Here is a 24,918-nt window from a genome sequence, read left to right as displayed (position 1 = left end):
TTTTCGGTTTTAGTAGCCTTATATTGAGACTTGTATTGGCAACTATCCATCCATTATCTCTAGCTGCTTATCCTGTCCTACAGGGTTGCAGGCAAGCTGGAGCCTATCCCAGCTAACTATGGGCGAGAGATGGGGTACACCCTGGACAAGTCGCCAGGTCATCACAGGGCTGACACATAGACACAGACAACCATTCACACTCACATTCACACCTATGGTCAATTTAGAGTCACCAGTTAACCTAACCTGCATGTCTTTGGACTGTGGGGAAAACCGGAGCACCCGGAGGAAACCCACGCGGACACGGGGAGAACATGCAAACTCCGCGCAGAAAGGCCCTCGCCGGCCGCTGGGCTCGGCCGCTGGGCTCGGACCCAGGACTTTCTTGCTGTGAGGCGACAGTGCTAACCACTACAGCACCATATTGGCAACCAATTGCAATTAAATTATATTATTTATTGGCCTATACGGTCTCTAGCCATGTTGAATTTAGTTCGTTTGGTCCACGGCGGGCGGCACGGTGGTGGAGTGGTTAGCGCTGTCGCCTCACAGCAAGAAGGTCCGGGTTCGAGCCCCATGGCCGGCGAGGGCCTTTTTGTGCGGAGTTTGCATGTTCTTCCCGTGTCCGCGTGGGTTTCCTCCGGGTGCTCCGGTTTCCCTCACAGTCCAAAGACATGCAGGTTAGGTTAACTGGTGACTCTAAATTGACCGTAGGTGTGAATGTGAGTGTGAATGGTTGTCTGTGTCTATGTGTCAGCCCTGTGATGACCTGGCGACTTGTCCAGGGTGTACCCCGCCTTTCGCCCGTAGTCAGCTGGGATAGGCTCCAGCTTGCCTGCGACCCTGTAGAACAGGATAAAGCAGCTAGAGATGATGAGATGGTCCACGGCAGGCGTCACTTATCCGCGCGATCTTCACGAGACTTGTGTGAGACTTCGAAACGTGAAGCGTCAGCCAGGTGTCAGTGTCGCCATTTTGAAAACTGTTTTCCAAATGAAGCATTGCACAAAAACAAGTTTAAATGACGATAACTGCCTACTTTTTTCAAACTTTCCTGATTGCTATCAAAACAAACAAAACTTCCGGCTTGATTACGTCAGCATTCGAAAGAGGTCGCCCGCGTCTTTTGACAACGTTGGCAGATGTTGGTCACTTTGATTTCCGCTGTACGTTTTCCTTCCGTCCTACGATGTCTCGCACAGGTCTCAGCGAATCTCGTTTACGGCCTTTGCTTTAACATATGGACTGATGTATTTCAAACACTCATAACTTGCTATAGCAGTGACAAAATACGTAGCTGTCAGAAATGCATTCCTATATTTAATAAAATGAGAAATAGAATTTTGATGATAAATTTGCCTTCAGTTCTCCTTTAATGTACGAGTCCGAATCCAAGTCTGAGTCATCGGTGCTCAAGTCCAAGTCAAGTCACGAGTCCTTAAAATTAGGGCACGAGTCGGACTCGAGTCGGAGTCCTGGACTCGAGTACTACGAGCCTGGTTCTGGGCTTGGGTTGTTGATTAGAAATGTAAACAGAAGAAATCTAAACAAGTAATAGTTAGATTCCGTGTATGGCAATATCTCATCTCATCTCATTATCTCTAGCCGCTTTATCCTTCTACAGGGTCGCAGGCAAGCTGGAGCCTATCCCAGCTGACTACGGGCGAAAGGCGAGGTACACCCTGGACAAGTCGCCAGGTCATCACAGGGCTGACCCATAGACACAGACAACCATTCATATTCACACCTACGGTCAATTTAGAGTCACCAGTTAACCTAACCTGCATGTCTTTGGACTGTGGGGGAAACCGGAGCACCCGGAGGAAACCCACGCGGACACGGGGAGAACATGCAAACTCCACACAGAAAGGCCCTCACCGGCCCCGGGGCTCGAACCCAGGACCTTCTTGCTGTGAGGCGACAGCGCTAACCACTACACCACCGTGCCGCCCTTGTATGGCAATATTGCACGTCACAATTGGATGATTATTAAACATTACAAACTGTACATTTAATGCTGTTTTGGCCAGCTGGTGTACCTAGTCTGTAATTGGCCAAATTTCATCAGCTGGTTCTCATTTTATATGATTTTCATAAAATCATGACACCTGCTATGGTATCCCTGGATATATCCTTCCATGACTCTGTGTTATGGCTCATCTGGCTGTTCCTAATCCTGTAGCAGCAGACATCAAAGTGTTGAATCTGCACTCTGCCAGTATCTGAAATTGATTGTATGACCTTTGTATTGACACAACCATGCTCTGGCTCACGAGCGTAGATATTGGCTTAACATCGCTGTATTTTATTTTATCCCGTGAGGTAAAGTCCTATCTTCAGGGACGATGACACTTTATTAAGCGTGCTGTTCACCCTCCAGCAATTGCTGTCTCACCAAAGTGTAATATCAGTACCTGAGCTGAGTGACGGGCACCGAGATAAACACACACACTCGCACACGGCGCTCTCTTCATGTGGATCGGTCTCCATGCTTCTTGCTATGTCTCATTGTGTCTCTTGTCAGCGTTAGATTATCTGGTCTTTTATCAGCACCTAGCAGACTGAAACGCTTTATGTCAAGAGTATCAGTGTTGAGAGATTTGGCAGAATCTGTGCCACGGCTCTCATCCCCCATCGAGCTCGCAGACAAAAATATAGAGATTCATAGAATGGCTGCCAATTTTATAGAAATAGATTTTTCTCTTCTGATTAGGGGTGAGCCCCCGGGATGTGTACATCTCTCATCTATTCTTAGGTCTACAACCAAGCAAAAGAGCTCTGAGCGCAAAGAGACGTGATTTGCATACACATCCGCCTCGGTTTGACCTTCAGTCTCAATTCAGAGCTCCTTCACTGCTTATTTCACGCTGCCATTCTAAACCTCCCTGAGCTGTTCCTCTTCTGATCTGCTTCCAGTGCTCAAAGCTCATACCCATCACGTTTGGCTTTGAAAAAATATGTAAAGGAAATGAATTAGCAGTTATGTATTAAATGCAAACATTCTCTGCATTATTCATGAATGTTTTTTTTTCTCCTGTAAATGATTTTTTAATATGTTTACAGCGACTGTCCACATTACATGGAGCATCAGAACGTAGTTTTTGATGAAGATGAATAGAGCTTTGTCTGTTTAAGCCAATCTTTTAATTATCTCTGCGAAGGAGGTTATGTTTTCAGAGCGGTTTGTCTGTCTAAGCAGTATTGCGCAAAACCTACAATCCATTTTCCATGAAACTTGGTGAAAGGGTGTAGCATGGGCCAAGGAACCCATTAGAACCCATTAAATTTGAGTGCATCTGAGTTACAGGACAGATCCACAAATTTAGTTTCACTTTTGCTAATGTTGCGAGTGTTTGACCTTGACAGAGGTCTGTGCTCCAATGACACATGACATGCATTACAATGACAAAGTTTTATGAATTAAAATGTCATGAACATGGGTACCACCATAGACATATAAACATAGACGCCGCCTTCTGCGTAGAATCATACGTCATCCTCGCCGCCATATTGGATGTGGCAAAGTGGAGATTCTTCAACCGTCTCTGGTATAGCGTCTAGACAGTAGCCGAGAATAAAGATGCCTCATTCAGGTGCTGCGTTTAACTGTACCAACAGGTTTACCGTCCAAACGAGATCACATGGGATTACCTTTCACAGGTGAGACTGGAAAAATACTTTTCATTGTATTTGGTCATTATAATGTAATTTCACGAACAGATTTTTCTGACTTTGTGGCTAATATGAAGTCTCGCGCATAATAGCCGCTCGGTGAAACCTGTCTCCAAACAACGAAGTATTTCCTTCGTAACTACGCTGATTGTTGTTAGCTGCTTAGCTAACTTTTCACATACTATGTACAACCCCGATTCCAAAAAAGTTGGGACAAAGTACAAATTGTAAATAAAAACGGAATGCAATAATTTACAAATCTCAGAAACTGATATTGTATTCACAATAGAACATAGACAACATATCAAATGTTGAAAGTGAGACATTTTGAAATTTCATGCCAAATATTGGCTCATTTGAAATTTCATGACAGCAACACATCTCAAAAAAGTTGGGACAGGGGCAATAAGAGGCTGGAAAAGTTAAAGGTACAAAAAAAGGAACAGCTGGAGGACCAAATTGCAACTCATTAGGTCAATTGGCAATAGGTCATTAACATGACTGGGTATAAAAAGAGCATCTTGGAGTGGCAGCGGCTCTCAGAAGTAAAGATGGGAAGAGGATCACCAATCCCCCTAATTCTGTGCCGACAAATAGTGGAGCAATATCAGAAAGGAGTTCGACAGTGTAAAATTGCAAAGAGTTTGAACATATCATCATCTACAGTGCATAATATCATCAAAAGATTCAGAGAATCTGGAAGAATCTCTGTGTGTAAGGGTCAAGGCCGGAAAACCACACTGGGTGCCCGTGATCTTCGGGCCCTTAGATGGCACTGCATCACATACAGGCATGCTTCTGTATTGGAAATCACAAAATGGACTCAGGAATATTTCCAGAGAACATTATCTGTGAACACAATTCACCGTGCCAGCCGCCGTTGCCAGCTAAAACTCTATAGTTCAAAGAAGAAGCCGTATCTAAACATGATGCAGAAGCGCAGACGTCTTCTCTGGGCCAAGGCTCATTTAAAATGGACTGTGGCAAAGTGGAAAACTGTTCTGTGGTCAGACGAATCAAAATTTGAAGTTCTTTATGGAAATCAGGGACGCCGTGTCATTCGGACTAAAGAGGAGAAGGACGACCCAAGTTGTTATCAGCGCTCAGTTCAGAAGCCTGCATCTCTGATGGTATGGGGTTGCATTAGTGCGTGTGGCATGGGCAGCTTACACATCTGGAAAGACACCATCAATGCTGAAAGGTATATCCAGGTTCTAGAGCAACATATGCTCCCATCCAGACGACGTCTCTTTCAGGGAAGACCTTGCATTTTCCAACATGACAATGCCAAACCACATACTGCATCAATTACAGCATCATGGCTGCGTAGAAGAAGGGTCCGGGTACTGAACTGGCCAGCCTGCAGTCCAGATCTTTCACCCATAGAAAACATTTGGCGCATCATAAAACGGAAGACATGGCAAAAAAGACCTAAGACAGTTGAGCAACTAGAATCCTACATTAGACAAGAATGGGTTAACATTCCTATCCCTAAACTTGAGCAACTTGTCTCCTCAGTCCCCAGACGTTTACAGACTGTTGTAAAGAGAAAAGGGGATGTCTCACAGTGGTAAACATGGCCTTGTCCCAACTTTTTTGAGATGTGTTGTTGTCATGAAATTTAAAATCACCTAATTTTTCTCTATAAATGATACATTTTCTCAGTTTAAACATTTGATATGTCATCTATGTTCTATTCTGAATAAAATATGGAATTTTGAAACTTCCACATCATTGCATTCCGTTTTTATTTACAATTTGTACTTTGTCCCAACTTTTTTGGAATCGGGGTTGTAGGTTTCCCAAAAATAAAGACATGAAAAAGCAGTGGGAGACAGCTGTGCGACGGGAAGGGTTTTCTGCTACCCCGTCATCCATGCTCTGCAGTGAACACTTCAGAACGGAGGATTTTGACAGAACAGGTCAGACAGTCAGGATCAGAGAGGGAGCTGTTCCTTCAGTCTTCAGTTTCCCAGCTCATCTAGGTCACACCTCCCACGGAATATTGACGGGTATTTCGCACACTATTTATAACCATCACATTTAAAAGTTATATGTGTTGTTTTTATGCCTGTTTGTTTCCCAAATATATACGTGTGTGTCTTAATGGGTGAATAAAAGGCATCGAGTTAAATATTATTGTAGAAAGAGGCTTTATGAAGTTCAGTCCATTTACTTGCATTGGTTTACGGGGAAGATTTGCCACATCCAATATGGCGGACACTCTGACGTATCCCAGCAACGGGCCACCAGCTCAATGCGGCGTCTATGTTTATATGTCTGTGGGTAACACGGAGTCCAGAGAATGTAAAAGCTCTACACTGGGGAAAAAAATTTGAAAACTGAATTTGAGGAGAAAATTACTTCATACTAGTGAAATGATCTTGCATGCATGGACAGATATTTTTACTTGTTAAGACATCTTCGAATAAGTTGGTTGCAATCTAGAACTAGGTTTAATAATCTCAGAATTGATGTCTCGTATTCTTCTAATAGGAAACGCTAGATCATTTCACCTATTTTCAAGATGTTTTCACTCGCTAAGACATCGTTTTTTGCAGTGCAAGTGGCATGATTGATGTAACTGGCTCCTCCAGAACTGTTTCCTGTTTATTTGAATTTCTGTGATGGATTCTTGCTGACATGTAGAATATCCAAATTTTAAGCGAACAAATATCTAACAAGTCTCTTCAAATATCTAGCACTCACCTGGGACTTACTTTCCCTAATCCTTCCATTTTGATGTGTCATGTAAATCTGTAGACTTTTGTTCAAAGAAGCATTCCTGCATAAAACTACCGTTTTTAATATACTTTCATGTAGTGTGCCATTGCCTCTTGTAACCTCTGCTAAAAGACCGTCCTGCTCCAGAAGTCCTTATTGTTGGAGTAAAGAGCTTTTGAGCCATGGTTTTAGGTTGGGTTCATGATTTTATATTGCCACATTTGGGCTCATTTTTGTTCCAGCAGTACAATATTTGGTGTACATTTAATCAAATATACCATGCACTGATAGACTCCGGTCAAAATTATGGATTCTCTTCGGTGACTGGCATAGTATGGAATCAATTTTGTGCCAAAATGTTCATACAATACTTTTGAAATATCAAACAAAAGCAACAAATCAAAATACAAAAAAAAAAAGTAAATTTTTTTAGACTGGCAAACAAATTGTGTAATCGTGCAAAATATCAGTCTATTACTCTTCAGAAACCTTTTATTTTTGTTCCGCGCCTTTCTCAGTTTTGTTTGACGTAATTTATTGTGGTTGCGATTCCAGCTTTCTTGTTTGCGCTCCCTGACTTTTTGCTTGCAGTTTTGGCACAAACTTCACGTGTGGGTGGGCTGTCCAGGAATGCATTCCCATTGGCTAACTTGTGTTTGACTGACAGCTCCGCTCAGCGATTCCCCCGGAAGCTGTTGCGGCCATTTCCTACTCGGATTCTGGCGGACTGTTTGACGAGTGACTGATCCATTGACGGTAAACAAGGATCGAGTGGACTTCAGTGGCGACTATGATATTGAATTAATTCAACAAAGTGTACATGCAGGACAAATGTGTTGTATGTGTTGCAGTAGTACACATTATGCAGGTGTGTTTAACGTTAGCAAGACAGCTATTATATTGGGTAGTGGAGCTAAGGCTAACATTTGACTTGCCACAAAACACACCTGCATAATGTGTACTACTGCAACACATACAACACATTTGTCCCGCACGTACACTTTGTTGAATTAATTCAATATCATAGTCGCCACTGAAGTCCACTCGATCCTTGTTTACCGTCAATGGATCGGTTATTTCTCGGATCAAATACAAAATCCTGCTTTTAACCTATAAAGCTCTTCATGGTTTCGCTCCTTCTTATCTCTGTGAGCTAATTCATTTGTACTGTCCCTCCCGCTCCCTCAGATCTTCTGTCTGTGGACTTCTAACTGTTCCATGTTTTAAACTGGCATCTGTGGGTGGCAGATCATTTAGTGTTGCTGCTCCTAAACTTTGGAACTCGTTACCACAATCACTTCGTGACTGTTCCACTCTCTCTTCCTTCAAAGCTAACTTGAAAACTTTTCTCTTTACCTTACACTATTCTTCCTCGTTTTTTTTTTTTGGTGGTAACTCTTGTAAAGCGTCCTTGGGTTTGTGAAAGGCGCTATATAAATTGAACAAATTATTATTATTATTATTATTAAAAGTGTTAAGAGAGAATCTCTGCATAAACTCACTGGAGGTAGTCATGTTTGTTGTTTGTCGGAACGACCTTTGACCTGCGCATGTACCATGCTATCACCTGCCTCGCTAGGCATGATCACGATGCATAGGTCTACACACACACAAATGCTCGCAGAGCCACAGCTGTGACTCGAGTCGGCTGTATAGCTTGAAACTGTGACAGCAGTTCATGGTATATCCAGGATATACCATGCCTGACTTGCATCATATCCTTTTTTTTTTTAAACGTCATGAGATACATTACTTAATCGATGGTGGAACGATTTTATGTCATGTGAGCCATCCTTGGCCAATCCTTGCATGGGAATTTTTTGATGAGGGGTATAAAATGCAAACCTGTCTACATATTGGGAAGAGTTTTGTACTCTGTTAGTATTAGGTTTCTCGAGGGTTCTCTGGATGGCTACAAGTTCTTAGTGTTCTAAAGGAGTTCTGTTAAGAAGCCCCTCTGATAAGAAAACACTCAATTATATTATTGTTCAAAATACAGAAGCAAGGGTTTACCCAGTGGGATAAATGTACTTTTTTGTAGAATTATTATTATTATTATTATTATTATTATTATTATTGTATAATACACTACTCAGTTATAGCCTTGACTAATGTTCATGAAACCTTTTTTTTTTTTTTTCTTGGACAAAAACAGCAATTTAGTACAAAATAATTGTAGCATGAAGTATACCTGATATATAATTATAAAGAGGTACATGCTAATGTTGATTTGCAGCTGTAGGAAGGGAGATTAGTAGCACAGAATAAAAGGACAGTGAGTAAAAGTCACCAGTAGAGATCACCAAATAAGAGAACTTGTGATTTTATCTATATTCTACACAGAAGAGTTGCTCTCGGTTATAAAGTTGTCGAGTAAAACTGAGGTAATTTAGCTAGCACATGTTACTGTTTATAGTGCTTGCTAAGTGTAAAATGTAGCTTGCTATCCACGCAGCTAGTAGGGGTGGAATGATGCACAAGATACTTCATAATACAGTGTGGTGGTGTCTTGATGTGACACATTTCTAATATAGCACGTGTTGTGTTCGCGTTCCATTTTCAATTGATTTAAAATATTCAGTTTTGTAAAAGTACAACAAATGAAAAATTATGACCATGTTGGCATGATCCAGTTTAGATGCTTAGCAGCATGTAGCAACCTAGCATGGCTAATTAAGCATTCGCTCCCTGGCCAGGTTTTTACTGGTGTTGCTTCAAGACTTGGTTGCTGTTTGAAGTTCAGGGTTTTTATTTATTCATTGAATTATTTTACATTCTGCTGTTAGCTAGTGTACTGTAAAGTCATATTGCTGTCTGTAGATGTGTAGAGTAGATGCGTTTTTCAATCCTGTGTCCTCCACTACTGAGAAACGTGTGTGTGTGTGTCTGTTTTTGTCATGTCCCAGTGACCGACTCTTTCAGTTCCAACTTGCTACTGAACATAACTAGAGCTAATACAGTATGCTAGAATATTAGTGCATGAAATATATATATATATATATATATATATATATATATATATATATATATATATATATATATATATATATGAGTGATTCCACGCTTATGGGTACTGAAATGGGGACATGAACTTATTTTTAAAAATTCACCTTAAACCATTTCTTTTTTTACCATCAGGTCACAAAACGTGTAATCTTTAATGAATGATATGTTAAAAGATAACTTTAATTTTCTGAGATGTAATAACATATTTATATGCCAAAGTCAGAACGTAACAGAAGTGTTGTGGACATATAGATTCTCAATTTTAACAATGTAGAATTACTTTTTGAAACATAGGAAGGTGATGTTTTAGCAAATATAATTAATAAACATGTGCAGTCGAATAAACACGCACATTCTTTCAATAAGATTAACATGGTATATAGCTAGATTGTAATTAATTTGTAACAGACGCGAGATGGACAATCGTAACAGAAGTAATGTAACAGACATCATTTTGGAATTCATAGGCTTGACTTTGGCATATAAATATGTTTTTATTACATCTCAGAAAATTAAAGTTATCTTTTAACATATCATTCATTAAAGATTACATGTCTTGTGACCTGATGGTAAAAAAAGAAATGGTTTTAGGTGAATAAGTTCATGTCCCCATTTCAGTACCCATAAGCGTGGAATCACTCATATATATATATATTTTTTTTTTAAACCCAAGTAGACTTTACTGATTCGAGATAAGGAGGGGTGGAGGTGTGGACTTGATATAGGTTTAATAATAACAGAAGCAACATTTTTATGATGAATAAGGCTACTTTTATTATGCAGACTGTTCTGTATTTTTCGATATGCAGATGTATTGAATTCTTGTATCCTGTATAGACAAAGCAAAGTCTTGTATCAAACTATACGATACAGGACACCATACTGTTATATTATGGTATATTTCACTCCCCCCCCCCCCCCCCCCCACACACACACACTTTGAGCATGTTTACTGTGTATGACCCCAATTTCGAAGTCTAGGCTATGACCATGAGAGAAATAGAAAACGCTCTGACCCCAACCAGTGAATGTGCCAAATAGACCATTCAGTATGCTCTTCTCAAGGTCTGCTGCAGAACTCTCTGAGAAATGAAAACAGTTTTTATTCGTCATTTTGAATGGAATCTGTTGAGGCTATTGGTACGTTGCTCAGTGTCCGTAGTTAATTGACATCTCTTAACTTGCCAGAATTTCCTTTGAACTGTAGTTCAGTGCTGTGAAATATCTTTTCTATAGCGGCAAACATTAGCTTTCATGGTGTTTATCTGTCAAGACACCTATGAATTAAATGAATTCTTAGTAAAATGTGATTTGGTGGCTATTATTTCAAAATTTTATCAAATATAATGGTCCACTGATTTGAATTGGGCATATGACTAGTTACTAATTATATGTCGGTAGAGAAAGAGAGCAGTGTTGAGGTGGATGTGGAGGCAGTGACCGTTACGTCAGTGACCATGCTGTTGCGGTAATGACTGCCCCCTACACACACACACACACACACACACACACACACACACACCAGCAGTCTGTTAGAGGTCACACAAAGGGAAAAAGAAAAAAAAAAATACGGTGATCTCCTTCACAGTTGCATGCAGCTCAACTCTGCATTATTGATTTATGAAAACTGTGCTTGCTCTCGCTCTCTCTCTCTCTCTCCTCCCCTACTCTTCCATCACTTTTCCTGGGTCTGTGGTGATTAGTTAGGATTTGCTGTGCCTGTGCTAAACCATGCCATACTGTCAGTGTGATGTTGTCAGGCCAGAGCCCCTGCATCGAGTGTTTTGTGGAGAACCACGGATGTTCCCCAGGAGGTTTTGCACACGTACGAATTGTGTGCTTGTATTTGACTCCTGGTTGTTGGAGGTGGTTTTGCTGCACTGCGTGCCTGTCTGACTGAATAATGTTAAGCCAGCACGCATTTTCTTAGTCATCTGTAACTGTCTGACACCTGAATGTAAAGGACACCTATCAAAATAGCATATAAAATGAGTGCTTTACTGAGAAATGCACCACTCATATATTTTTCATACGAGCTACAACCGGGGCATGGAGAACCGAAAGCGTGACACACATCTCTAGATGTCACTCATGAGCAAATCAATGAATGGTTTTGTTTTGATAAATTTGGGTACTTTTTGTTTGTGAATGTGTCCTATATAATAAAAAGAAAATCACACAGTGGCTTGAAGATCTCATCTCATCATCTCTAGCCGCTTTATCCTGTTCTACAGGGTCGCAGGCAAGCTGGAGCCTATCCCAGCTGACTACGGGCGAAAGGCGGGGTACACCCTGGACAAGTCGCCAGGTCATCACAGGGCTGACACATAGACACAGACAACCATTCACACTCACATTCACACCTACGGTCAATTTAGAGTCACCAGTTAACCTAACCTGCATGTCTTTGGACTGTGGGGGAAACCGGAGCACCCGGAGGAAACCCACGCGGACACGGGGAGAACATGCAAACTCCGCACAGAAAGGCCCTCGCCGGCCACGGGGCTCGAACCCGGACCTTCTTGCTGTGAGGCGACAGCGCTAACCACTACACCACCGTGCCGCCCTGGCTTGAAGATATGATGTTTATCTTCTCATGTTGAAAAACTTGCATTTTTCATGCAAAATACATCACGGATCTGAGTGACGTATTTAAATAATATTGGCTGGCATTGAGTGGTGTATCAGATATAATCCATTCAGCTAACATGATATTGAACAAGTCGAAGACTAGTTCAATATCATGCTAGCTGAATGGAATATCTCTGATATACCACAAAAAAGTCATTATTATTTAATAATAATAATAAAATTTCTCTTTCAAAATGATCTCAAAATCTTCCGTATTTAACGACGCAGACCTGGCGGCCATGTTTATTTACAAACTGTCACAGTCACTTGCTAGTGGAGAAGGCATCTGGTGTAAAACTGTGCTCCAATTAGTGTGATGTGTGGATCAGTAGGGTCCACATGGACCCCAACCTGGCAATAGTGCTGGAAGAGGAGGAGGAAGAATAAGCTCGCTAGACGTGTAATACATATCTTTATGGCATTTTCAGTTCCCTGCGACAATTTATTGCACGCACCACCAGCGAACAAAGAAATGCTTCTGCGCATGCACAGTAGAAAACTTTCTCATTGGATATTCGCATCAGCTCTGATGTGTAATGTCATGTTGTCCTGATGACCATGCAATATCGTAAGCCATATTCAATGCTCATTTTCCATTGGGTAGAGTGACGCAATACACGTAGGATAAGCGATATGCTAACAATATTGCATGCTATCAAACCAAGTGAATGAAACCCGCTAGAAGGGAACAGAATACATGTGTTTATTCCATCGAAAGTGTCCTGTATGTATAATAATTCCTGATATTTCACTCTGATTAAGTCACTCCCAGTGTTTTCCCACTGACTAGACGCGTGTGGTCAAAATGGCGAATCGGTTCAGGATTAAAATAATTTTGATTAACTTGCGTTTTGTTTTTTGTTTTTTTTTGTAGATGTGCCCATATAACATAAATAACATTACACAGTGGCATGAAGATATGAAGTTTATCTTCGTGTTGAAAATACTTTCACTCGTTCGCGTCGCTCACTTATGAATATGTTGACGACTTGATGATAAATTTAATATCTTCATGCAACCATGTAATATTATATATAATAGTGTGTGTGTGGGCGGCACGGTGGTGTAGTGGTTAGCGCTGTCGCCTCACAGCAAGAAGGTCCGGGTTCGAGCCCCGTGGCCGGTGAGGGCTTTTTTGTGTGGAGTTTGCATGTTCTCCCCGTGTCCGCGTGGGTTTCCTCTGGGTGCTCCGGTTTCCCCCACAGTCCAAAGACATGCAGGTTAGGTTAACTGGTGACTCTAAATTGACCGTAGGTGTGAATGTGAGTGTGAATGGTTGTCTGTGTCTATGTGTCAGCCCTGTGATGACCTGGCGACTTGTCCAGGGTGTACCCCGCCTTTCGCCCGTAGTCAGCTGGGATAGGCTCCAGCTTGCCTGCGACCCTGTAGAACAGGATAAAGCAGCTACAGATAATGAGATGAGTGTGTGTGTGTGTGTGTGTGTGTGTGTGTGTGTGTGTGTGAGAAGAATTGTAGTTCTTTAATGATTCGAGAAAAACTAATTTACAGTGCTCATTTGTAAATATATTATTTTGTGAAGTAATATTGATTCCTATGAATGCAACCCAATGTCTGACAACAGGCTAACTAGCTATTATCAGGTCTTTTCAGCAAATGAGTCATTTAAAAAGTAAATCGGAGCTAGTTAGCAAAGCAATCTGTTATACTTGAACAGATTTGCAACGAGACTTCCGCAACCTGGCTGTAAATTTGGAGCATAAAAGCACAAGGAGGCGATGCAGCAGTGTCTTAAAGTAGTTAACACAACAATCCGACTGGCTTATAGGAGGGGAGGGGGAACCAGGGGCTGCGCCTGGCCTAATTTACCCACGTTCCCCTGGGTACGTCCTGTCTGGCGGCACTCCACTTTAAATGTCTCCTGCATCATCAACATACACTCGGTGCTCACAAAATGAGTATCCGGCCATAAAGTTTCAATTTAAAGTGACAGGCGGCATCTTGGTGTATGGGTTCAAAACAGGAACTATTATGACAGGAGTGTCGGGATCAGATGTGATGTAGCGTGACTGTGTCGCCAGATTGGACCGTGCTGTGTGGAGCAATGACTCACACCAGTCTCTGATGGCGGAAGAGATGCACATGGAGAGAAAGATTGCAATTTTCTCTGCAACCTCTATCAGCCTATTTAATCTTATTATGGCTCTTGTAGAAGGCTCATATAGGTGGGTGTTACAAAAGCATTTACTGTAACTAACACATGGACCCAAAGAATAATAATAATTCTTTGTTTATATTTCTTAGTTTAAAATAGAGCTGAGTCACTGATGAGTTGGTGCTAAGAGCGGGATTAGATTGCTCAGCCATTCCTGATTATCTCGGTTTGTTTTTTGTCAATAGCAGATCTATGACTATATCCGGCTGTTAATGCAGAACTTAAATGTAGTATGTTGTACTACGCAGGCTAAAATGGCTACTAACTGTTTCATTGACCTGCCTCATGCCTCACAGATCACACTTTCAGAACATGGCGACTGGCTGCATATTTAACAATTATTCCATGAAATCAAATCGTACATGAGCTGATAGCCGACGAGGCGCGTAGGGCCGAGTCGGCTATAAGCCATGTACGACGAGACTGAGTGGAATAATTGTTTTATCCTATCCACGTTCACAGGATTGTGAGAAACGGAGCATTTTTATTTTTTGCAAATTCGATAAATAAAAGCTTTTTATACAAAACGTCTGACGAAATCATTTCTGCTTAGCGGACACATGGCAAGTTGCATAAAGTATTCAAATTTTATTTTCCTTTGAGCTTTTGAACCAGTCTGAAAAAATTCAACAAATTTTACTGCTTAAAGATGAAGAATGTAAACAAATCGGCAATTTGTGAAAAATGCAATTAATAATAATTCTTGAAAAAAAAGATACGTTCTTACCATCAAATACTTTTAGTCCATGTTTTGTTGGGTTTTTTTTTTTGAGGTTTTGTTTTCAAATAGTTATTTCGTCCTCAGTTGGTTCAGCAGCGCACACTGCCATTTTGTTTTTCTCTACTCACAGTATATGAGCTGATAGCCTAGTAGTAGACTAGCCAATCAGAGCGTGTGATCGCTCATATCCAGTGAATGTGGATAGAATAATAATAATTAGACTAATTACACTTTCTCACCGGCGATAACAAATCTTTGCTTTTCCAGCATGCAGCAGTTTGGAGTGAATATTTTATTTTATTTTTTTCCTCCCAAGAAAACGGTTCCACCTATTGGAAATCAAAGCATGATTAGTTGATTTCCACCAAACAATTTTGATATTTGGTTCCAAACCAAAACTTAACGATGAAATTAGGCTGTTATTGCAATACTTGTAGGTTTATGCAACAGAAATGCTAATTCTGTGAAATAAGATGAAAAAATGGTCCATGCCACCCATATTAACACTGGGAGGATATGCAAAACTCTGCACAGTCTCTGTTCTTCGTGAAGATTATGTCTCTTTCAACTACTGTGTGACGTTTCTCTTTTAAAATGTGAAATCGTAAGATGTTGAGTCTGTTCAGTTTTTTGGTGCTAATTAGGGCCCGAGCCCTATGGGCGAAGGCCCTATTGTTCTTGTAAGAGTTCACTATTATTATTCTTCTTCCGTCTTCTTCTTCTTCTTCTTCTTCTTCTTCCGTCTTCTTCTTCTTCTTTATTTTTCTCCGCTGTTGGGCCATTTTCGGGGCGCTTGCCATGGGCGAAAACGCACGAAATTTGGCACCAGTTCCGAGAATTGCCACCGCTACTCAGAACCAAAAGCCCAAACTTGGCCGGGGCTCCGGGCCTCTATAGCGCCCCCTAAGTTGTTGTGATTTTGGCCTCCCGCATTAAGGTGCCTGGGTGCCATGTAGTTTGCAGTAGTGGCATGCCATTTGGTACGCATATGTATCTCACTAAGCTGGACAAAAATGTAATGCCAATGCATTAGCCACGCCCAACAGGAAGTGAGGTAATTTCGCTTTTGTGCGAAATGCATGGCCACGAAGACGGCGCAACTCCTCCTAGACCGTTCATAGGAATGTCACCAAAATTGATACACATCATCTACAGACATGGCTGACAAAAGTTACTAAATACGTTTCACGTAGGATAAACCGTTCAGAAGTTATACGTCAATCAATTTTCGATGCAAAATTTTACATGCTTAAAAATTCATAACAAATCTTCTGATTGCTCAAAACTGCTCATACTTCACACGCAAATCAGTCATTGGGCTTCTGACATGTTCCCCAATTTCTGTGATATTTCGCCACTGGGGGCGCTATTTTTGGGCAAAAATTCCAATCTTTCCTCAAATTTGGTCAAACTTCACGGCCACCCTCTTACTACTTCCCATGTCATGTATACCACATTTTGGAAATTTTCGTCCATGGGGGGCGCTGTTTTTGGCCGACGCTATTGCTCCAAAACGGGTTTTTGGTAAATAATTCCATAATGCTTTTCCTTCACACCACTACCTTATGATAGTACGTTGCTGTTGTAGACACTTATTTTTCCAACTCATAATCGCTCATGTACAGCATAGCGCCACCCACTGACATGGGAAAAACCAAAAAATTTATTCTTCAAAAATCTATATCTCATCTTCTATTTACTCAATTGTCATCAAACTTCATACGCAGACTCTTCATAGCTCACCTGACATCTACACCAAATTTTGTGCACTTCCACCCCTGGGGGTGCTGGTTATGGCAAAAATGATATTGCAGCTTCTGATCTGTCAAAGTTGCCAAGCAAACTCTTTACAAGACCCTTATTGGGGCGCTTGCCATGGTCGACAATGCACGAAATTTGGCGCCTTTTTCTTAGACTGCCACCGCTACTGAGAACCAGAAGCCCAGATCCAGGCGGGCCTCAGGGCCTCTATAGCGCCCCCTCACTCGTTGTGATTTTGGCCTCCCGCATTAAGGTGCCTGGTTGCCATGTAGTTTGTAGTAGTGGCATGCCATTTGGTACGCTTATGTATGTCACTAAGCCGGACAAAAATGTAATGCCAATGCATTAGCCACGCCCAACAGGAAGTGAGTTAATTTCACTTCTGTGCGAAATGCATGGCCACGAACACGGCGCAACTCCTCCTAGACCGTTCATAGGAATGTCACGAAAATTGATACACATCATCTACAGACATGGCTGACAAAAGTTTCTAAATACGTTTCACGTAGCATAAACCGTTCAGAAGTTATACGTCAATCAATTTTCACTGCAAAATTTTACATCCTTAAAAATTCATCACAAATCTTCTAATTGCTCAAAACTGCTCATACTTCACAGGCAAATCACTCATTGGGCTTCTGACATGTTACCCAATTTCTGTGATATTTTGCCACTGGGGGCGCTATTTTTGGGCAAAAAATCCAATCTTTCCTCAAATTTGGTCAAACTTCACGGCCACCCTCTTACTACCTCCCATGTCATGTATACCACATTTTGGGAATTTTCGTCCATGGGGGGCGCTGTTTTTGGCCGACGCAATTGCTCCAACACGGGTTTTTGGTAAATAATTCCATAATGCTTTTCCTTCACACCACTACCTTGTGGTAATGTCTCTTGCCGAAGAAGCTGTGGAAGGTATTTCGCGGGGACGCATGCCCCCGCCCCCCTTGGCCGCTGGCGCGAGGGCCTGTCGAGGCCGCTTGCGGCTTTAATTGCATTTCTGATTGTCTGAGACTTTTATGTCGACTAGTTATGTTTTGGAAGGTAAAATCCTTTTTATTACAGTAGTCATCACTAATACCTGCTTATACTTTTGGAGATTATTATACTCCTGCTCTGAAAGAGAGGGGATATAGTGGTGTTTTTTTTTTTTTTTAACCTCTATCCGTCTGTCTGTATCTCCGTCCATCCGAAACACACCCTTTTTCTCAGCAACCACAAATCATAGCCGCTTGGGGTTCTAAGACTGTTTTTTCAGGTCTTTTGCACATCAACTTACTTTTTACCGACTGAATGTATTGACGAAACGCATAGCGTGGATTTACAAAATTTTCGTAACACTTTTCTCAGCAACTATAAATCACAGTTGCTTGATATTTACAGTAGTACGGAGCTTCAGCTCGGGGTTCTATACTCTTCAGACATAATGTGTACAATTGTACACATGAAGTTCCATAGCATTTTTCCTTGTGTCCGAAGGGGGTATACCGTTTTCAGGTCTGTCCCACATCGACTTCCTGTTTACCGACAGTGTATTTACGAAACATATAGCCTGGATTTACAAAATTTTTGTAACACTTTTCTCAGCAGCTACAAATCACAACTGCTTGATATTTGGTATCAAGCTTCGGCTTGGGGTTCTATACCGTGTATATCGTTTTCAGGTCTGTCCCACATCAACTTCCTGTTTACCGACTGAATGTATTTACGAAACATATAGGGTGGATTTTGACGCCATTTCAAGAAGCAAAATGCCATTTCAAAATGATAGTTTACCACGATGCTATTTGAAATCCCTGCGGAGAACACTGCTCTTTACTTGTTTCAGGGTTAATTATTTGTTGAAGTCAACATTCATAATAAGTGTCCTATTCCTTTGATTGCTTGCGTTCTGATATAAGCAAGAGCGGGGGGGATATGTAAATGAGCAGTAGCTGACAGTTGATCTTGTTGGTAAAGCATTATTCTTTATTTATTCATGTCGCACTTTTCACATTGAGTCAGAAATCTTCAACCTTTACATTTAAAGCACATCATTTTAATGTTGGTGGGCCAGTTCACAATTACACTGAACAAAGTCATTCATGGATCAACGTATTCAAATTAAGGACAGAATTTCCACTTAAGTAAAATGTGTACTATAAGTTCAACAAAAAGTAAATAAGTAAATAATGACAAGTTTATGTTAAACTCTGTAAATATGCGTATTTCTATTTAAAAACTTAATACTATAAATTAACATGGACATTATATCAAAATGTAAAAACTGCCCTTAATTGAAATATATGTTGATCCATGAAGGATTTTCTTCAGTGTAGTAGTAGATTAGATTAAGGCCCTGTCCACATGGCAACGGATTCAGGTGAATCTGATAAAATTGTTTATCGTTTCGGCCTGGCGTCCACACGGCACAGGCGTTTTGGGTGCCCCAAAACGAAATCTTTTGAGAACGGGTTCCAGAGTGAAAAAATCTGGCAATGGAGCCGTTGCGAAGTCGTCTGGATGAGTAGAACGGATTTGTTTACGATGACGTCACAACCACATGTGCTTCACGCCGGGTAGAAGTGTAACGAACTCGATGCGAGTTGCCAACAAATCCTATAACTTGGTTCATGAAACGCGCTTACAAAATATTTTCACTGTGAATATTTATTGTGTAATGGTGCAAAGTGAGAGAGAGAGAGAGTGAGAGAATAGCCCTTAGGGCAGAGTCAATCCCGCCAGCAAAAATAGGGAAAAAAAAGGAGCGATCTCACCTCTTCAGATGTTGGTTTAAGTCCGACAATACATTCCTCAAAAAGGGCGTAGAAGAACAAAGTAATCCATCAACGTGTAGCATTCAATTTATTCCAGACCATTAAAGAATTCTGGAGGATATCAGAATGTTGGCGTACCGGCTTCCATCTACCCCCATTCATTCCTCTTTCCGCGTCTCCATTCAAAAAACGAGCATGTGATTTAAAGGGACTATATCCATAGGATAGGGAGTGAGAAAGTGTGTGCGTGTGACAGTGACAGGGAATAGTCACTGTGCGCATGCGCAGTTATGCGCATGCGTCTACTTCTATTGTTCTGGTGTCTCCGATGGGACCGTCTTACAGTGCACGTAGAGGTGTGGCATGTGTATTGCATCGTTTTCAGCAAGCGTTGCGTTGCCATATGAACCTGATATTTTACTGATCCGTTGCCCATGTGGACACGATATTTAAAAAAAAAAAAAATCTCGTTGCCGTTGTCGTGTGGATGTAGCCTAAGTATGAGTCAGACTAAACAAGTACATTTGTGTAGTAATAGCCCATAAATCAGACTAAACAAGAACATATTTATAAATAACACCTACAGGACATTTTTTGTAATGGTTTTCTGAATACTGTTCCAGTGCAGTGCTCAGCATGGGCTTTAGTGCTTTAGGAAATCAGCAAAATGACTGCATTAGTGGTCTGGTATGAGGTCCAGCTCATGTCTTTACAAACTAAATATAGCCAACACTTTTGGGTTTGGACCATTTTTGGGACTATTTTCTTTAATTTGCATTTATTTCTGAATTATTATTATTAGTATTAAAATGCTTTTGAAAATGAGTTTTGGTCTTGAACAGCAAGACGCAAATGAGCAAGAACTACATAAACACTTAAATCCAGTCGCATTACAAATAAGGATAAATGCTTTTAGCTACTTGAATCAATGTTTGACTTGCATTGTTTGGAAAAATTAGGAGAAAAGGAAATCTTGTCCTGGAGCACTTTTTGATTCAAGGGTTTGCTAATGACTATCCAGGCGTGCATGTTCAGATATGAATATTTACTTTCATGCAGTGTAAGAAATGAATAAAAGTACCCATATGTCTTTATTTATGCAAACATTCATTTAAGCACGCGTTAGCTGCCCTGAGTGAGCGGAAGAACAGAAAGGAGCATGTGGTGCGAGCTTTACCGAGAACTGAGCAGCTTAAACAGCTCTCTGGAGATCCATTACCCAGTATTGTTAATGCACAAGTCAAGGGCTACAACACTTTGGCAATCATTTGGGTTTTTTGTTTGTTTGTTCTCCTCATTTCTTCATCTATACAGTACGAGTCAAAAGTTTGGACACACTGACTCATTCATAGGTTTTTCTGTATTTTGACTATTTTCTACATTGTCGAACAATACTGAAGACATCAAAACTATGAAATAACATATGGAACATATATGGAATTATGTGGTAAACAAAAAAGTGTTAAAATACGTTCCATATTTTAGATTCTTCGAAGTAGTCACCGTTCACCTTGATGATGCTTTGCACACTATTGGCGTTATCTTAACCAGCTTCATGAGGTAGTCATCTGGAATGCTTTCCAATTAACACGTGCCTCATCCACGGTGGTGTAGTGGTTAGCGCTGTCGCCTCACAGCAAGAAGGTCCGGGTTCGAGCCCCGTGGCTGGCGAGGGTCTTTCTGTGTGGAGTTTGCATGTTCTCCTCGTGTCCACGTGGGTTTCCTCCGGTTTCCCCCACAGTCCAAAGACATGCAGGTTAGGTTAACTGGTGACTCTAAATTGACCGTAGGTGTGAATGTGAGTGTGAATGGTTGTCTGTGTCTATGTGTCAGCCCTGTGATGACCTGGCGACTTGTCCAGGGTGTACCCCGCCTTTCGCCCGTAGTCAGCTGGGATAGGCTCCAGCTTGCCTGCTACCCTGTAGAACAGGATAAAGCGGCTAGAGATAATGAGATGAGATGAGATGAGACGTGCCTCATCAAAAGTTAATTAGTGCAATTTCTTGCCTTCTTAATGCATTTGAGATCAAATAATAAATAATAAAAATGCAGTAAGTATCCCTGTTCCACAACTGCGGCAATCTATATTATGTCAAGAACCACTCAACTAAGTAAAGAGAAACGACATTTATCGTTACTTTAAGACCGTGTTTCTCAATCACTGGGCCATGACCCATTAGTGGGCTGTGAAGCGCCATCTAGTGGGCTGTGCAATACTACCCCCCCCCCCCCCCAAGTTGAAGCTAATTTTTACTCGTAGGGTAGTTGCTGGGTTGCATCCGACATCACATCTGCCTCAGTAAGCTACAGTCACACTACAGCTCACGATGCTTTGCGATGGGTTATCAATAAAAATTAGCCATTTTGGTGGCGATGCATGGTGATGTATACGTGAGCTAAAAGTTGTGGTCACACAGCAGGTGAACGCTTGACTGTCACGCCTTTGCACACTTGAGTCTCGAGTGGCCGCGGGCGTTCACGGAGATCGCTGTGCGCGTTCTTGGGACCTAATTGTTATGGGAAACACCTAATACTGATTTGAGCGCAATCGCCATGCACAGATACGGGTGCTGTTTTCATGGAGGCTTTGCGAAGTATCGTTATCACGGTCACGTTTGTTTCTAGCTATGTTTATAACGCTGTTTAAATACTCTGCTTTGATTGTTTTGCTTTCGTTTTTGTAAATCTCACACCTGCTAATAAACACTCTCTTCCTGCACTTAGATCCGTCTATCTTGTAGTGTCCTGATCCCCAGATCTTTAACCCAGCCACATATAAAAAGGCATACACCTCCATGCTCTTCCAGGTTTTCGTCTGTTTGTACATGTAGAACGATGTCTGCAGCACCAGGTAGTTTGAGATGTCGGGGAACTCAACGGGTGGATAATCTTCCAACTCCCCATGAATGAACGAATAACTTTTATTTAAACACAATAAGTTGATCAGCAGAGCTGGTGGGGTCATGCATGTACAGATACAGATAATTCCAAATACAGTCTTTAAAATAACTTAAAATCTGTTGATTATCTGTTAATTAATAGTCTCTCATTCTCATCTCATTATCTCTAGCCGCTTTATCCTTCTACAGGGTCGCAGGCAAGCTGGAGCCTATCCCAGCTGACTACAGGCGAAAGGCTGGGTACACCCTGGACAAGTCGCCAGGTCATCACAGGGCTGACACATAGACACAGACAACCATTCACACTCACATTCACACCTACGGTCAATTTAGAGTCACCAGTTAACCTAACCTGCATGTCTTTGGACTGTGGGGGAAACCGGAGCACCCGGAGGAAACCCACGCGGACACGGGGAGAACATGCAAACTCCACACAGAAAGGCCCTCGCCGGCCCCGGGGCTCGAACCCAGGACCTTCTTGCTGTGAGGCAACAGCACTAACCACTACACCACCATGCCGCCCACTTAATTAATAGTATGCATAACTATTCTTTTTCTTGCCTGCGACCCTGTAGAACAGGTTAAAGCGGATAGAGATAATTAGATGAGAACTATTGTTTTTATATTTAATTATGGCTACAACAGAATTAAAATTGATTCTACTAATGTCAAATTTAGCTCGTCAATTTTTCTTTCATAGGAAAAATCCTTTGTTGGCGTGTAAGGATCCATCCTACCGAGTGGTTTCTATATCCACTTCTTTTGAGTGTTACTTCTTGGTTTTAATAACTTGCTGTTTTCTGTACACAAACATGGCAATAAGTTCTTGTGTTAATGGCCCAGACTCCACTTTTGGATCATTAATCCCTTTTGAGTGAGAATGCCCTGCATGCATGGGTTTATGTTGGCTTCTGGCACATCCATACAGTTTTAAATACAATACCTACAGTTAAAAACAGTTTGTTTTTACAGCATTTATTTAATTCCTGGGCTCCCATATGTAACAGGGAGTGATGCTGCATTCCATTAATACACTTTACAATAGATTATTAGATTCTAATAGAATAGATGAGCCAAAATAATTGGGGATCTTTTTTAACCCACTGAGGTCTAGAGCTTCACTGGCAAAGCTCGGAAGGTTTAGAATGAGTAGGTCATGTATTCGGATAAATATCTTTGTGAGTGGCGGCACGGTGGTGTAGTGGTTAGCGCTGTCGCCTCACAGCAAGAAGGTCCTGGGTTCGAGCCCCGTGGCCAACGAGGGCCTTTCTGTGTGGAGTTTGCATGTTCTCCCCGTGTCCGCGTGGGTTTCCTCCGGGTGCTCCGGTTTCCCCCACAGTCCAAAGACATGCAGGTTAGGTTAACTGGTGACTCTAAATTGACCGTAGGTGTGAGTGTGAATGGTTGTCTGTGTCTATGTGTCAGCCCTGTGATGACCTGGCAACTTGTCCAGGGTGTACCCCGCCTTTCGCCCGTAGTCAGCTGGGATAGGCTCCAGCTTGCCTGCGACCCTGTAGAAGGATAAAGCGGCTAGAGATAATGAGATGAATGAGATGAGATCTTTGTGAGTTTTTGGCCCCGACTCGGTACAAGTATGAATACAGTAGGTGGGCCTTAACGTAGAAAAGGTTGAGAACCCCTGCTTTAAGACATGAAGTGTCTTTTAATTCATAAAAATGAGGAAAAACATTGAATTAGAAACTGTGTCTAAACTGTCTTCCCCCCCCCCTCCTTCCCCCTTTCTCTCTTCCCCATATCTTATTCTTTTTATATTTGTATATGTAAATACTTAATTTATTTTAATTTATCTAGAAGTTTTTATCTATTTCTTTTCTCTGTTTATCTGTAATGATGCTGCTGGAATCTTAATTTCCCTGAGGGAACCCTCCCAAAGGGATCAATAAAGTTTTATCTAATCTAAACTTTTGACTGGTACCGTATGTATAATTTTATTTTTGCAATACTCATTATCTCTGTAATGCTTTTCATTAGTGACTTTTATTACAATAAGCCGAAATTGTGTTTGTTTTTTCTCTTCCTTTCCATCATTTCTTCTCATTCTCCTAAAGGTATGGCGTGGCACTATTGCTAGGATGCGTTACCGGCGCATGCGGGCTGCACTCATCATTCTGCGAGCATACCAGCGTTATAAGGTCAAGTCCTATATCCGAGAGGTACATCGGCGCTTCCAAAATGTACGCAGCATGAAGGACCATGGCAAGCATGTGAAGTGGCCCACACCTCCCAAAGTACTGCGCAGGTTCGAGGAAGCTCTAAGAAACATCTACAACAGGTCAGAGCCATAGTAAACACCCCAAAACTCATTATCTCTCTCTCTCTATTTCTTGTTTTCGCGTACACACGTAAATGGAGACGCATCAGGAGCTGAATGGGAATCAGTGCTCTGCTGTAATGTAGGAGTCAATTATGCCTCTAGCTCACGGTGAAGTCCTACTCTAGAGCAGTGATTGATAACAGCACGTTTATCTCTGACGCATGTTTATTTTGTAGAAATCTGGCGTGGTAGGAACTTGACTCATACAGCGTGACATGTGCGTATGTGTATGTGAGCCT

At 41.5% G+C, this 24,918-nt stretch overlaps 1 protein-coding gene across 1 annotated transcript in view; it reads left to right on the top strand.

The window, feature by feature from the left end:
• The window catches only part of myo1d (myosin 1D), a 150,963-nt gene that overhangs the window by 84,740 nt on the left and 41,305 nt on the right, over nucleotides 1–24,918 (top strand). Inside the window, exon 17 of the mRNA XM_060939892.1 lies at nucleotides 24,414–24,637. Within this exon, the coding sequence (XP_060795875.1) occupies nucleotides 24,414–24,637 (224 nt within the window). The remainder of the gene's footprint in view (nucleotides 1–24,413; nucleotides 24,638–24,918) is intronic.

This window comes from Neoarius graeffei, chromosome 14 (assembly GCF_027579695.1).
Source record: "Neoarius graeffei isolate fNeoGra1 chromosome 14, fNeoGra1.pri, whole genome shotgun sequence".
In the NCBI taxonomy this organism is placed as follows: domain Eukaryota; kingdom Metazoa; phylum Chordata; class Actinopteri; order Siluriformes; family Ariidae; genus Neoarius; species Neoarius graeffei.
This window is presented reverse-complemented; position numbering and strand designations above follow the sequence as displayed.